This window comes from Salvelinus fontinalis, chromosome 3 (genome assembly GCF_029448725.1).
Source record: "Salvelinus fontinalis isolate EN_2023a chromosome 3, ASM2944872v1, whole genome shotgun sequence".
Classification (NCBI taxonomy): domain Eukaryota; kingdom Metazoa; phylum Chordata; class Actinopteri; order Salmoniformes; family Salmonidae; genus Salvelinus; species Salvelinus fontinalis.
The window spans coordinates 31,375,480-31,391,533 of record NC_074667.1 but is presented as its reverse complement, the minus strand read 5'-3'; the positions used below and the strand labels follow the sequence as shown (position 1 = coordinate 31,391,533).

General features: G+C 44.9%; 1 protein-coding gene across 2 annotated transcripts in view; it reads right to left on the bottom strand.

Moving 5' to 3' along the window:
- Nucleotides 1-16,054, bottom strand: part of cfap20dc (CFAP20 domain containing) — a 64,129-nt gene that overhangs the window by 13,089 nt on the left and 34,986 nt on the right. For both annotated transcript variants that reach the window (XM_055912308.1, XM_055912309.1), the window contains 4 exons: nt 12,357-12,766; nt 8,447-8,932; nt 4,156-4,407; nt 2,533-2,594 (listed from right to left, as the gene is read on the bottom strand). In XM_055912308.1, the coding sequence (XP_055768283.1) occupies nt 2,533-2,594; nt 4,156-4,407; nt 8,447-8,932; nt 12,357-12,766 (1,210 nt within the window). The remainder of the gene's footprint in view (nt 1-2,532; nt 2,595-4,155; nt 4,408-8,446; nt 8,933-12,356; nt 12,767-16,054) is intronic.

Sequence of the window (16,054 nt, the reverse complement as noted above, 5' to 3'; positions counted from 1 at the left end):
GCCTGGTTATTCTTTCAAAGTGCCTTCCTCACCATCTTAAATAAGCATGCTTCATTCAAAAAAATGTGGAACACAGAACAGATACAGCCCTTAGTTCACTCCAGACCTGACTGCCCTTGACAAGCACAAAAACATCCTGTGGTGTACTGAATTAGCATCAAATAGCCCCCGTGATATGCAACTTTCAGGGAAGTTAGGAACCAATATACACAGGCAGTTAAGAAAGCTAAGGCTAGCTTTTTGAAACAGAAATTTGCATCCTGTAGGACAAACTCAAAAAAGTTCTGGGACACTGTAAAGTCCAGGGAGAATAACAGCACCTCCTCCCAGCTGCCCACTGCACTGAGGCTAGGAAACACTGTCACCACCGATAAATCCACTATAATTGAGAATTTCAATAAGCACTTTTCTATGGCTGGCCATGCTTTCCACCTGGCTAACCCTACACCGGTCAACTGCCCGGCACCCCCCCACACCAACTCGCCCAAGCCTCCCCCATTTCTCCTTCACCCAAATCCAGATAGCTGATGTTCTGAAAGAACTGCATAATCTGGACCCCTACAAATCATCCGGGCTAGACAATCTGGACCCTCTCGTTCTAAAATGATCTGCCGAAATTGTTGCAACCCCTATTACTAGCCTGTTCAACCTCTCTTTCGTATCATCTGAGATTCCCAAATCTTGAAAAGCTGCCGCGGTCATCCTCCTCTTCAAAGGGGGAGACACTCTAGACCCAAACTGTTACAGACCTATATCTATCCTACCCTGCCTTTCTAAGGTCTTTAAAAGCCAAGTTAACAAACAGATTACCGACAATTTCGAATCCCACCGTACCTTCTCCCCTATGCAATCTGGTTTCCGAGCTGGTCACAGGTGCACATCAGCCACGCTCAAGATCCTAAATGATATCTTAACCGCCATCGATAACAGACATTACTGCGCAGCCGTATTCATCGACCTGGCCAAGGCTTTCGACTCTGTCAATCACCACATTTGTAGCAGCAGACAAAAACGGCCTTTGTTTCTCAAATGACTGCCTCGCCTGGTTCACCAACTACTTCTCTGAGTTCAGTGTGTCAAATCGTAGGGCCTGTTGCCTGGACCTCTGGCAGTCTCTATAGGGGTGCCACAGGGTTCAATTCTCGGGTCAACTCTCTTCTCTGTATACATCAATGATGTTGCTCTTGCTGCTGGTGATTCTCTGATCCACCTCTACGCAGACGACACCATTCTGTATACTTCTGGCCCTTCTTTGGACACTGTGATAACTAACCTCCAGACGAGCTTCAATGCCATACAACTCTCCTTCCGTTGCCTCCAACTGCTCTTAAAGGCAAGTAAAAGTAAATGCATGTTCTTCAACCGATCGAAGCCCGCACCTGCCCGCCCGTCCAGCATCACTACTCTGGACGGTTCTGACTTAGAATATGTGGACAACTACAAATACCTAGGTGTCTGGTTAGACTGTAAACTCTCCTTCCAGACTCACATTAAGCATCTCCAATCCAAAATTAAATATAGAATCGGCTTCCTATTTCACAACAAAGCATCCTTCACTCATGCTGCCAAACATACCCTCGTAAAACTGACCATCCTACCGATCCTCGACTTCGGCGATGTCATTTACAAAATAGCCTCCAACACTCTACTCAACAAATTGGATGCAGTCTATCACAGTGCCATCCGTTTTGTCACCAAAGCCCTATATACTACCCACCATTGCGACCTGTACGTTCTTGTTGGCTGGCCCTCGCTTCATACTCATCGCCAAACCCACTGGCTCCAGGTCATCTACAAGTCTCTGCTAGGTAAAGCCCCGCTTTATCTCAGCTCACTGGTCACCATAGCAGCACCCATCCGTAGCACGCGCTCCAGCAGTTATATCTCACTAGTCACCCACAAAGCCAAATCCTCATTTGGCCGCCTTTCCTTCCACTTCTCTGCTACCAATGACTGGAACGAACTGCAAAAATCACTGAAGCTGAAGACTCATATCTCCCTCACTAGCTTTAAGCACCAGCTGTCAGAGCAGCTCACAGATCACTGCACCTGTACATAGCCCATCTGTAAATAGCCCATCCAACTACCCCATCCCCATACTGTATTTATTAATTAATCTTGCTCCTTTGCACCCCAGTATCTCTACTTGCACATTCACCTTCTGCACATCAATCACTCCAGTGTTTAATTGGTATATTGTAATTACTTCGCCACCATGGCCTATTTATTGCCTTACCTCCCTTATCTTACCTCATTTGCACACTGTATATAGACTTTTTTCTACTGTATTATCGACTGTATGTTTGTTTATTCCATGTGTAACTCTGTGTTGTTGTATGTGTCGAACTGCTTTGCTTTATTCTTGGCCATGTCGCAGTTGTAAATGAGAACTTGTCCTCATCTAGCTTACCTGGTTAAATAAAGGTGAAATAAAAATAATAATAATTTAAAAAAACCTCTGCCCCCTTTTTAAAAGACAAAACATTGTTTATGTGTTGTTTATTTTGGGGACAAGATTTGAGGTATGCTCACCTTGGATTGGAGTGTAAGAGTGGGTTCATTTCCTTCTGGTAGTGATGGCCCTGTTTGGCCGGCTGAGAACAACAGAACACAATGAATGAGGAAAAGAGAACGTCATAATCTACCAGCGATGCTATAATCATTCAGATTCTAATCTCGGCACCCAGAAGAAAGTCTCGCATGCAGGCTGGCCGCTAACATTTTAATTTAAAGGCTGTCAGTCACCAGAGACTAATAACATAAAAAGATACCCGCCACACACATTTAGCATGTTGCTATCTTTTCTAACTATCTCATACAATATTATGTGAAATCACAATCTGCGTAATAACAAAAAAGCTTCAGTGCACCTCCCACAGCTGCCTGATGGGGGCGCTGTGGCTACATATGTTACTACAGAGTGCAAAGGTTCTCAGTATTTATCTCATGACTCTATAATGGCACATTTCCATACAGGATTTACCCCAGTGTTTTACCCAAAAGGCTCTGACTTTTCTGTTTCCATCTACGCGGGCCGGCACCCGTGTCTCACTGGGCCATGGCTCCGGCGGACCTGCTCTCACTTGGGGCCAAAACCAGGCCACTGGTACTTTTCAGCTGGCAATTACATAACACTGGCTAATTGTGAAATTCAACACCTCCTTATAAAGCAACTGTTTTGATTATGTAGAGTTTGTTGATTTTACTCTCCACAGGTCCTCACGGTCAGCCCTAGCTACGGAAACACCGTTTCTCTAGTATAACATCACGGTGTATACCCTAGCGTGACACTGATGTTACAGTCGAAAAAGCAGCTATATGATTACAGCACATCAAGCTGTTATGGCAGAATTGGGGTGAGCTGATGTAACTTCTCAAGGGTTATGCTATTGTTCTGTGTTCTGCTTTTCATAGACTCCTGGTATGTCTGCGCCCTAACACAAGGCCATTGTGTTCCGGAACTGTTGCTGGATAGAAATAACTGTTGTGTAAACAACATGATTGTATTATCACCTCCCACTATATAAGGGACATTTATTCTTTGAGTTATTCCCTGTGAAACCAGAGGTGGATCTCCCCTGCAGCTTCTTGATGAGAATATTCACTATTATATAATACAATTAGTCTCTGCCTGATCTTTGGATCGAGTTTTCCACAACAAAGGTGAGCAGCTAGCCTGGGAGAGAGAGAGAGAGAGAGAGAGAGAGAGAGAGAGAGAGAGAGAAAGAGAGAGAAAGAGAGAGAGAGAGAGAGAGAGAAAGAGAGAGAGAGAAAGAGAGAGAGAAAGAGAGAGAGAAAGAGAGAGAGAAAGAGAGAGAGAGAAAGAGAGAAAGAGAAAGAGAAAGAGAGAGAGAGAGAGAGAGAGAGAGAGAGAGAGAGAGAGAGAGAGAGAGAGAGAGAGAGAGAGAGAGAGAGAGAGAGAGAGCTTGTTTGAATAAGCCCCATTTGCACCTTGATGTATCACTCAGGAGAGCTGCCTGTAAATAAGGGCTTAAGGACAAGGGAAGGCATAATAGATATCTGGGCCCACTTCATTGCTTCTGCAAATTACAGTATGTGAGTATGAAATGAGCAACACCAACCCCCTACGTCAATGGCAAACGTCCTGAGTAAGACATCTTCATCTATCCCCCATCTTTGGAGTACATGACTCACCATAGGTATGTGTGTCCAGGTGGATGTCTCATCACTGCTGGTGCTGATGCTGACGTTACATTGGTGGATCTGAGAGGCACTGAGACCTGTTGCTCCTCCCCCCTCCTCTTCTTCCTCCTGTTCCCGCCGTAGACTGGCCAGCATATTTAGCTCCTCCTCCTCCTCCTGCATACGCAGGCTGTCCAACAGACGCAAATCACAGCTACTGGACCCAACAGGCTCATGCCTTCTCTCCGCCCTCCCCTCTCCCACCTTCAAATCGACAACAAACAAAATCAAGATGGATTACACACTGCATTCCAGATATTACAGTAAAGGAATTTGACAGATTTTTTTAATGGGCTTTGTGGTTTGACCATGGTGTGTACCAAGCACATGCCCCAAATTCCTAGAATCTCAATCATCCTTTTTCATCACATCCACAAATAGCAAGTTCTGTTCGATCCGTCCAATAAGAAGAAACAGGTCAATGACCTGAGCCCAACCAACCCCTGTGTAAGTGTAACAAAGATAAGAAATCAGTGTGTTTTAAACAGCATGTCTCAGTGTTCCCATCCAGGGCCCAGACCAGGCTTGGATATCACCCACTGGCCTGTGGCTTGGCTGGCATGACTGGTGTGTGTGTGTGTGTGTACAGTAACTCGTCCAGCTATCAATTCAGTTGGAGGCTTGGAGCTCTGTGGTAACTGGCTTTGTCCGAAAGGAAGGACTGGGGCAACCCTGGAGGTTGAGAGAGGATCAATGGCTGCTGGCGTGAAAGAGAGCCTCACAGGCCAGTGGGAACTGCAACAATCATCTCTGTCTTCTCTCTCTCTCTCTCTGACAACATTTCAATCAGGACCCTGACTCTACTGTACCATAGGCTAGCTCAGTGGCTACCACACTGACTCAGTACTGGTACCCCCTGTATATAGGGAAAGGGGGATACCTAGTCAGTTGTACAACTGAATGCATTCAACTGAAATGTGTCTTCCGCATTTAACCCAACCCCTCTGAATCAGAGAGGTGCGGAGGGCTGCCTTAATCAACATCCACGTCTTCGGCGCCCGGGGAACAGTGGGTTAATTGCCTTGCTCAGGGGCAGAACAACAGATTTGTACCATGTCAGCTCTGGGATTCGATCCAGCAACCTTTCAGTTACTGGCCCAATGCTCTAACCATAGCCTTGTTATTGTTATGTCATTTTATTGTGTTACTTTTTGATTAGATTTTTTCACTTTAGTTTATTTAGTAAATACTAATAACTCTATTCCTTGAACTGCATTGTTGGTTAAGGGCTTGTAAGTAAGGTCTACCCCTGTTGTATTTGGCGCATGTGGCAAATCCAATTTGATTTGACTTGATGAGAGGACAGCTCAACAGCCTTCACTTGCTACCTGCTGGGGACATGGAGCAGGGTGTGTCAGTGGTTGTCAGACTGCAGCTTACTGGGCTGTGTTCCACTACAATGAGGTGAGGGTTGAGGGGGGTGTCTGAGCCTCATCAGCGACCCAGGCAGCAGGCCTCCTTTGTGGGCTTGGGATCCCTCCACTCCTCTGTCTTTTGTGGACCTCAGGAAGAGTAGCTGCTGTGTCAGCTAGAGCTAATGAGGATCCCTAAAAAATATTTAAAAAAATACAAAATACTGTGCTCTGATCATGGATCCCCTGGTTCCTCTTAGGAGGAGAGGCTGGAAGGGAGTGGGCCCCGGGCACCTCAAGGTGTGACAGCTAGCCCCCCACCTCTCTTCACCCTCTCTCTCACCCTCTCTATTTTAAATCGCAGAATCCTTCTCCTCAGCACAGCATGACTGACAAACCTGCTCTTAGATCACTGCTCTGCTCTGCTCTGTACATCACACACTTTAATGTGAGCAGAGGAGATGAGGGGAAGCGAGGAATGAGCGGAGAGACAGGCAGGCAGGCGGGCGGGTGCGACACGGCGTGTCATCATGCCATCAGAAGCTGAACAGCACGATGCCAAGCCCTTTAACAAGCTTCTCTCTACATTTCCTCACTCACTCTTCTTCTATCTAAGCTTCTCTCTCTCTCTCTTCTCTTCCTCACTCTCTTCTATCTAAGCCCATCCTGACTGCAACCACTTGAGCATCGGAGAGGAGTCAACCCCGACCATAGAAGAAAGACTGGCACAAAGCAGGCAGCCACATGACTGTCACATCCACTCTTTGTCAAAAGGGACCTTTCCTCTTTCCTGAAAACTCTCTTCAGACTTCTCAGACTTTCCCGTCTGTGTCCCAAACGGCACCATATTCCCTATATAGTGCACTACTTTTGCCCACAGCCTGGTTAAAAGAATTGCATGTTACAGGGAATAGGGTGCCATTTGGGACACATTCCCCATCTTTAATTAAACAGTGGGCTCTCTTCTGTTGTGAGAGGTCAAGGGGAATGACTGTTCTCTCCTACAGTTCCCAGTGATAATTCTACATCTCTCGTTCAAAATGCACTCTGCTCCCTCTTTTCCTCTCACTCCCTCGCTCTTTGTGTATCCCTCCACCCACGCCACTGATTCCCTGTTTTCTATCTATTATTAAGCTTTGGCGATATGTCTGTGGGAGAATGAGGATCAACAAGGGGCACAGACAAACTCACTGTATCTATCTGTATCAAAACAGAGATTTCTTTTAAGCTGGCCTGGGACAATTCAACAGGCAGACTTGTAACTACATGTTTTCAGAGGGGGAAAATCCAGGAAATTGCAGTGCTTTTCTATTGATAAAACTACGATACAGTATACTACTGTAAACACAGACCACTGAAGAAAAACAATCACAGAGAACTCTAGATTAAATAAAGTACTATATAGCCTGTATATGTGACTACTAGACTATAACTTGAATGTGATACATCCATGTCCTGCATATGTGACTACTAGACTATAACTTGAATGTGATACATCCATGTCCTGCATATGTGACTACTAGACTATGACTTGAATGTGATACATCCATGTCCTGCATATGTGACTACTAGACTATGACTTGAATGTGATACATCCATGTCCTGTATATGTGACTACTAGACTATATGTGATACATCCATGTCCTGTATATGTGACTACTAGACTATATGTGATACATCCATGTCCTGTATATGTGACTACTAGACTATATGTGATACATCCATGTCCTGTATATGTGACTACTAGACTATATGTGATACATCCATGTCCTGTATATGTGACTACTAGACTATATGTGATACATCCATGTCCTGTATATGTGACTACTAGACTATATGTGATACATCCATGTCCTGTATATGTGACTACTAGACTATATGTGATACATCCATGTCCTGCATATGTGACTACTAGACTATATGTGATACATCCATGTCCTGTATATGTGACTACTAGACTATATGTGATACATCCATGTCCTGTATATGTGACTACTAGACTATATGTGATACATCCATGTCCTGTATATGTGACTACTAGACTATATGTGATACATCCATGTCCTGTATATGTGACTACTAGACTATATGTGATACATCCATGTCCTGTATATGTGACTACTAGACTATATGTGATACATCCATGTCCTGTATATGTGACTACTAGACTATATGTGATACATCCATGTCCTGTATATGCGACTACTAGACTATATGTGATACATCCATGTCCTGCATATGTGACTACTAGACTATAACTTGAATGTGATACATCCATGTCCTGTATATGTGACTACTAGACTATAACTTGAATGTGATACATCCATGTCCTGTATATGTGACTACTAGACTATAACTTGAATGTGATACATCCATGTCCTGCATATGTGACTACTAGGCTATAACTTGAAGTTACTGATGAGGCATCAGTCTGTTGTCTTGGGGAGGAATCACACGGTGGCACATCTGATGTGCTTTGACAACTGTAAATCCCTGCCGGATTGTGGCATCAGGCATGTGGCTGGCTGCTCAATTAGACTCTCAGACAGGTTCTCCCTCCCTCTTTCTCGCTCCCCCCTCATCCTTCTCTCCTAGGGGCTCCCTCCCTCTCATCCCACCCAGGGCCTCCCTTCCACCCAGGGCCATCCCAGAGTGGCAAGAGACAGTAAGGACTGATGGTCACTTGACAGCTGCTCACTTAATTATAACATGAGAAGTATAGGAGGAAATAGAAGATGGCGGCGTTAACAGCAGAACTTTCTCTCTCTTGGTAAATCATGTGTTTCTGTTCTGTCCCACAGGGCGGGTAAGAGCTTCTGACGAAGACAGTGCGATAATAAGGATGTGATTGTGAATACTAAATGCCTGGCTGCAGACAGACAGTCCCTAACCTTGTCTAATGTGGCGTCTCCTCGGGGGATGATCTCTCGTAGAGATCTCCTGCTCAGTGATGTCCTGCTGCTGCTCCTGTCCGGAGTCTGGCTCGCTCCCCCTCCTCTTCCCCCAGGTCCAGACTGGCCCAGACTGTTGTGTCTCTGCCCCTGCCTGGTACTCTGACAGGGTGACCGGCAGCGGGTTGGGACCACCCCAGGCACCTCTAATGTTCTCCTGTATGCTTGGGAGTCAGTGTGGGGAGCCAGCCTGGTTTTACACCCTGCAGGGTCTGTGTGGGTTAGGGTTCGCTCTATGGTAAATGTTCGGTCCGCACCACTGGACCCATTGAACCCACTGGACCCAGGCCGTGCTCTGGGCGGAGTGTCCTCATCTAGGCCTGATGATCCGGGGATACCAGGGGTGGAGCTGGGGGGAACACCAGGAGTACCAGGGCTGGGGGGGACACAGGACCTCTGATAGAGGAACCTAGAGGAGGTCTCTTCCTGGGAGAAATAGAGAGGAACAGTTTAAAAATAGGATTTTTTAAATTTATTTTATTATTAGAATATGAGTAATGGTAGCCAGGCAGACATATCTAAAAGGACAGAGGAGGCACTGACGCAACACCTTGAAAGAAAAAGACGTCTGCCTCAAGAAGGGAATTATAGCACAACCTGCCACAGATGAATGCAAAAGAATGTGCGTGCCGGCCAGCTAGCTAATAAACTGCTACGGCTGTACTGTACGATTCCATACTGGCGGCTAGCCGTGGGCTGGTATCCCACGTCCCAAATTACTTGCAATTAACTATGGCAGCAGGCTATCTGAAAAGACTCAATATTAGTCTTGCTTAGCTGGCAGAGGCTAAAATGGCTTTAAAGTAGTGTAAAGCGCTAGGCTTTCATCCCGGCTAATGGTCTCTGTAGGTTTGGCTTGAAAGCAGACGGCTCTGGTTCCTGGTTCACTAATGAGGACAACCTGGTGATAGGGCATGTTAAGTTTGACTCCTAGCCCGAACCCCATTGACTCTTCTTCACTCCTCCTCTTCCTCCCTTTTTACCTCTCTCTCATCTTTTTTTTCTGCTGCTTTTCGTTTCATGCTCAGAATCGTATGTCATTGAGTGGGGCACTGATGTCAGTGGTGTGATAGAGGCCTCACGCAGTTTAGAGTCAACACCTCTGGCATGGCCAATTACTAAGCATGATCCAACTGGGACGAGGCATCGAATGTGGACAACTCTGAAAAAAGTATGTCCATATGAATTAATTATCTAGTAATAATCAGGGATACATTTATTTTTTATATTTTTTTATTTCACCTTTATTTAACCAGGTAGGCTAGTTGAGAACAAGTTCTCATTTACAACTGCGACCAGGCCAAGATAAAGCACAGCAGTTTGACACATACAACAACACAGAGTTGCACATGGAATAAATAAGGAAGAATAATCTGATTTCCCTCATTGGTAACATTGTATTTTATGTCTTTTGCAAGTTACACTTTTAGGCAATCTGTCTTTTGGTTCCGACAAACAGTGCCAGTCAAGAGTTTGGACACACATACTAATTCAAGGGTTTTTCTTTATTTGCCAGATGACCTGGCCTCCCCAATCACCCGACCTCAACCCAGTTGAGATGGTTTGGGATGAGTTGGACCGCAGAGTGAAGGAAAAGCAGCCAACAAGTGCTCAGCATATGTGGGAACTCCTTCGAGATTGTTGGAATAGCATTCCAGGTGAAGCTGTTTGAGAGAATGCCAAGAGTGAGCAAAGCTGCCATCAAGGCAAAGGGTGGCTATTTTGAAGAATCTCAAATATATGTTCTTGCCATAATATGGACCTGGTCTTTAACCAAATTGGGCTATATTCTGTATACCACCCATACCTTTTTACAACACAAATGATTTGCTCAAACACATTAAGAAGAAAAGAAATTCCACAAATTAACTTCTAAGAAGGCACACCTGTTAATTTAAATTCATTCCAGGTGACTACCTCATGAATTTGGTTGAAAGAATGCCAATAGTGTGCAAAGCTGTGATCAAGGCAAAGGTTGGCTACTTTGAAGAATCTGAAATATATTTTGATTTGTTTAACACTCTTTTGGTTATCACATGATTCCATATGTGTTATTTCATAGTTTTGATGTCCTCACTATTATTCTACAATGTAGAAAATAGTACAAATAAAAAAAAAACCTTGAATGAGTAGGTGTGTCCAAACCTTTGACTGGTACTGTAGGTTAGGGAGAAGAGGAAGCTATTTTCAGTGTTTAATAACAGATTTTTTAAGGCCAACTGGGACTACCTGTGGATATGGTAGTAAGTTGTGATGTTGGATATTTGAACCCATGAATTACCTAAAACATGCTGTGTGTCTACTGTCTAGTCTGTTGTTTATTCAAATTAACCTTGGTCTCCCAGAGTAAGATGATTGGCTGAAAACAAGCAAACAGAACAAGATGGGAATTGAAAGAAAAATAGAAAGCTCCAGAGGTTTTACAATGTGTTCTTCTAGACTAGCAGAGCAGCTAACACACACACACACACACACACACACACACACACACACACACACACACACACACACACACACACACACACACACACACACACACACACACACACACACACACACACACACACACACACACACACACACACATCAATCAAAGTGGCCTAATTAACAGTAGCAGAGCATATGTATGTTGAAGATGAAACTGATTTCCCTCAGGACAGTAGAGGAGAGAGAGAGGGATCAACACAACAACTCAATTATCTTTCTCTATCTCACACACAACTGAATTGAGGATGAACAACATATATTCTCAATTCTAATGGAAGTTATCTAGTCTGAGCCAGCTGAGTGATATGTTTCTCACACAACAAACTGAATTATATTTCTCATACAGGACCCATAAAAAAATAAACTGAATCATGTTTTTTTCTTTCATATAGAAATGGACTGAATGTATAAAATAACTGAAACCCTCACTGCTTTTTTCTCTCCTTGTGGAATCCATTAGTCCAAGCCAAGAAAAGAACAATGAGCACCTCAAGGACCAGTCATTTATTCTGAATTTGACTATTAATGAAAGTCTTAAATCTGAATAATTATATTCCTTCTTAAATTTAAAACCAGTCAAGACAATTCATTTTCCTTTGAATACATCTAACGGTAATAGCCTTTGTACTCATTACTTATAAAAATTCTCCTCAGCAGCTCTTTATCAGCAGCTCTTTATTACTGGGTTACATTGCTGTGTAAACACTTTCTTACATTTTATATTTACATTTGAGTCATTTAGCAGACGGTCTTATCCAGAGCGACTTACAATTAGAGCATTCATCTTAAGATAAGTAGGTGAGACAATAACACATCACAATCACTTTGCACTAATGGTCTCAGATATAAGATTTAAGAGTATAGTTAGTTATTATATACACTTAGTTTATGCTTTGGTTACGTTTAAAATCTATCCTTTTATTTGCCCATAGAGTGTCTAATAACTTTTTTTTCCGTTTCAAACAATTGCTTTAAGGAAGCAGCTCCTACTGGAGTTGTTGTGTGGCGGTGGTAGGACTGCTTATTCAGGGGATCTAAAGGTCATGGGGGGTCTAAGAGGTTTCTATTGTACAATCTCTGAGAGGTTTCTATTGTTGAGGTTTTTATTGAGGTTTCTATTGAAGCTAAATGTACCAGAGCAACTAAATGTTTTGAAGAAGAAAAACAATGATGTTGAGAGGACTGTGTCATGGGGCACAGGGTCTTGTGTGTGTGTGTGTGTGTGTGTGTGTGTGTGTGTGTGTGTGTGTGTGTGTGTGTGTGTGTGTGTGTGTGTGTGTTTGTGTGTGTGTGTGTGTGTGTGTACTCTTCATCCTCCAGCAAATCTGGAACAGACCCAGTCGTTTGAGACACATAGACATACCTCCTCACTCTCGCTGGCTAGGAAGTCGTCGTCTGGCCTGGCCCCCCTGTGCCCTCCCGTGTCCTGCTGGCCGTAGGTGTCAGCGGCCTGAGCTGCCTCCTCAGTCCAGCAGGTCTCTCCATGTCCCTGGACCTGTCCCTGGTCTCCATGTCCTTGTCCCTGGCCTCGCTTGGCTGAGTGGGGCCGAGAAGAGAAGGTGAACACGTCTTCCACTGAGAACTGAGGCTCCGAGACTTCATCCACATCACTCTCCCCTTCACTGTCATCACTGTCCGAGTCCTGCAGGGGTAATGGTGATGGGGGAAGGTCAGGGACAGGGGTCGACTGGCCAGACAGAAGCTCTGGAGAAGATTTGGAGGGCTCCAAACAGGCTCTGTCCTCGTCAATAGGTCTGGGAGACAACAACTTGTCTAAGAGAAGAATAACAACAACAACAACAGCTTTACAGTCAATAAAAACATGAGACTGCTCTGATTGCCTTCTCCAATGGTTCTTGTTGACTCGATTTGCTCGTCCCGTGATCGTTAGCTACAACTGTATCATTGACACTAAAACTAAAGAGTTCCACCTTACTAACTTCATACAATGAAAACACAATGCCTAACCTCAGCTGAATGGATTGCACAATCCATAAGGAGTATTCAATATCAGAGTGCGTAGGCTGCTAATGCACAGCCCAAGCCTCTTGTGTAAGACACTCCTCTTGAGTCAACGCGTAATGGTGATGATGAATCAAGAATAATGACAGAGATCTTATTGCAGTGATCAATGGATCCATCTTTATTTCTTCATCATCAGGAAAACCTCCTGCTGTTCTCTGCCTGCCTGGGTTCATTTTCATATATGCAAATAACTACTGCCTAATCACAGTACGGCAGAATGAAATGAATTCGATTATGCCATGGTTGCCAAAAGCGGGCCTGCGTTAATTTCCACTCCTGCATAGATGTATATATTTTGGTCAGGTCTTTGTTAATAGAGGCATAATGCCTTAATGAGCATTTCAAATATGCATAAGTGGAAGCCGAAGCATTGAAAACGATTGCGAATGTATTTGTCTGTGGTATGCAGGGAGGGACTGGGGGAGAAAAACGCTTCGCCTTGGCAGAGCGGGGCTCACCCGCCGGCACACAAACGACATCATTAGTAGTGTGGGCGCCATTCTGCTGCAGAATCATCGCTCACACACCCATACCTCTGCCCATGGGGTCTGTCTACAGGCCCTGGCATTAGAAAACACCCAGGCAGGAACACACTGCTCCAGAGGCCTGACTGCATGTCATCCAAGCTGATTAATAGTAGTGTTGGCTTATTGCAGACAGTGACATTGGCTGTATGTGTATGTATGCTGTGAAATGTTCACCAATGGAGTCCAGGCCCACTTAGGAGGTCCAGACTTGGAACACATCATGTTCATTCACTCCAGTAGAGGCTGCTGAGGGGAGGACAGCTCATGATAATGGCTGGAATGGAGCGATTGGAATAGTATCAAACACACGGGAACCATGTGTCAGATGTTGATACCTTTCCACTTATTCCGCTTCAGCCATTACCACATGCCCGTCCTCCCCAATTAAGGTGTCTCCAAACTCCTGTGATTCACACACTCAAGAGCCCATCCATCCACTATGTTCAACTGACTCTCATCAGACCAAACTTAACTAAAGAATCCTAATACTTTCAGCTAGCTAGGCTCTACGGCTGCTTCCCAAATTAAACCCTATTCTCTAAATTGGTGGTTGGAGATATCCCGCTAGTGGTGTGGGGGCTGTGCTTTGGCAAAGTGGGTGGGGTTATATTCTATCTGTTTGGCCCTGTCCGGGGGTATCGTCAGACGGGGCCACAATGTCTCCCGACCCCTCCTGTCTCAGCCTTCAGTATTTATGCTGCAATAGTTTGTGTCGGGGGGCTAGGGTCAGTCTGTTAAATCTGGAGTATTTCTCCTGTTTTATCCTGTGTCCTGTGTGAATTTAAGTATGCTCTCTCTAATTCTCTCTCTCTTTTTCACTCTTTCTTTCTCTCTTTCCTTCTTTCTCTCTCTCTCGGGGGACCTGAACCGTAGGACCATGCCTCAGGACTACCTGGCCTGATGACTCCTTGCTGTCCCCAGTCCACCTGGTCGTGCTGCTCCAGTTTCAACTGTTCTGCCTGCGGCTATGGAACCCTGACCTGTTCACCGGACGTGCTACCTGTCCCAGACCTGCTGTTTTCAACTCTCTAGAGACAGCAGGAGCGGTAGAGATACTCTGAATGATTGGCTATGAAAAGCAAACTGACATTTACAGGTGCTGACCTGTTACACCCTCTACAACCACTGTGATTATTATTATTTGACCCTGCTGGTCATCTATGAACATTTGAACATCTTGGCCATGTTCTGTTATAATCTCCACCTGGCACTGCCAGAAGAGGACTGGCCACCGCTCATAGCCTGGTTCCTCTCTAGGTTTTTTTCTAGGTTCTGGCCTTTCTAGGGAGTTTTTCCGAGCCACCGTGCTTCTACACCTGCATTGCTTGCTGTTTGGGGTTTTAGGTTGGGTTTCTTAACAGCACTTTGTGACATCAGCTGATGTAAGAAGGGCTTTATCAATACATTTGATTGATATTTAGTGCACTTATTTTGACCAGGGCCCATAGAGCTCTGGTTAAAACAAGTAGTGCACTACATTTGGAATATTAATTCAGTGGCCTTCTGGTTAGTGTCCGCCTGTCACGTTCTGACCATAGTTCTTGTGTGTTTTGCTTGTTTTAGTGTTGGTCAGGACGTGAGCTGGGTGAGCATTCTATGTTGTGTGTCTAGTTTGTCTGTTTCTGTGTTCGGCATAATATGGTTCTCAATCAGAGGCAGCTGTCAATCGTTGTCCCTGATTGAGAATCATATATAGGTGGCTTGTTTTGTGTTGGGGATTTGTGGGTGGTTGTTTCCTGTCTTTGTGTTTTCTATGCACCAGCTAGGACTGTATCGGTTTGCCACATTTATTATTTTGTATTTGTTAAGTGTTCACGTTTATTCATTCGTATTAAACATGTGGAGCACTGGCTACGCTGCGTGTTGGTCTGATCCCTGTTACACCCCCCCTTCTAGTGAAGAGAGGGAAGGCTGCCGTTACACCGCCCAGAGATTGGAAGGTTGGGAGTTCGATTCCAGGCCAAGTCACACCAAAGACTGTAAATGGCACCCGATAGTGCCCATGAAGCTCATCACTAATCTAAGCACCCTGCGACTAAACACCTCCCAGTACAACTGGATCCTGGACTTCCTGACGGGCCGCCCCAAGGTGGTAAGGGTAGGCAACAACACATCTGCCACGTGGATCCTCAACACCGGGGCCCCTCAGGGGTGCGTTCCTAGTCCCCTCCTGTACTCCCTGTTCACCCACGACTTTGTAGCCAAACACTGACAATGATGAGACAGCCTATAGGGAGGAGGTCAGAGACCTCCAGGACAACAACCTCTCCCTCAATGTGATCAAGACAAAGGTGATCGTGGACTACAAGAAAAGGAAGGCCGAACAGGCCCCCATTTACATCGACATGGCTGTAGTGGAGCGGGACGAGAGTTTCAAATTCCTTGGTGTCCACATAACTAAGAACCTATCATCGTTGAAACACACCAAAACTGTCGTGAAGAGGGCACGACAACATCTATTCCTCAAGAGACTGAAAATACTTGGCATGTGTCCTCAGATCCTCAAAAA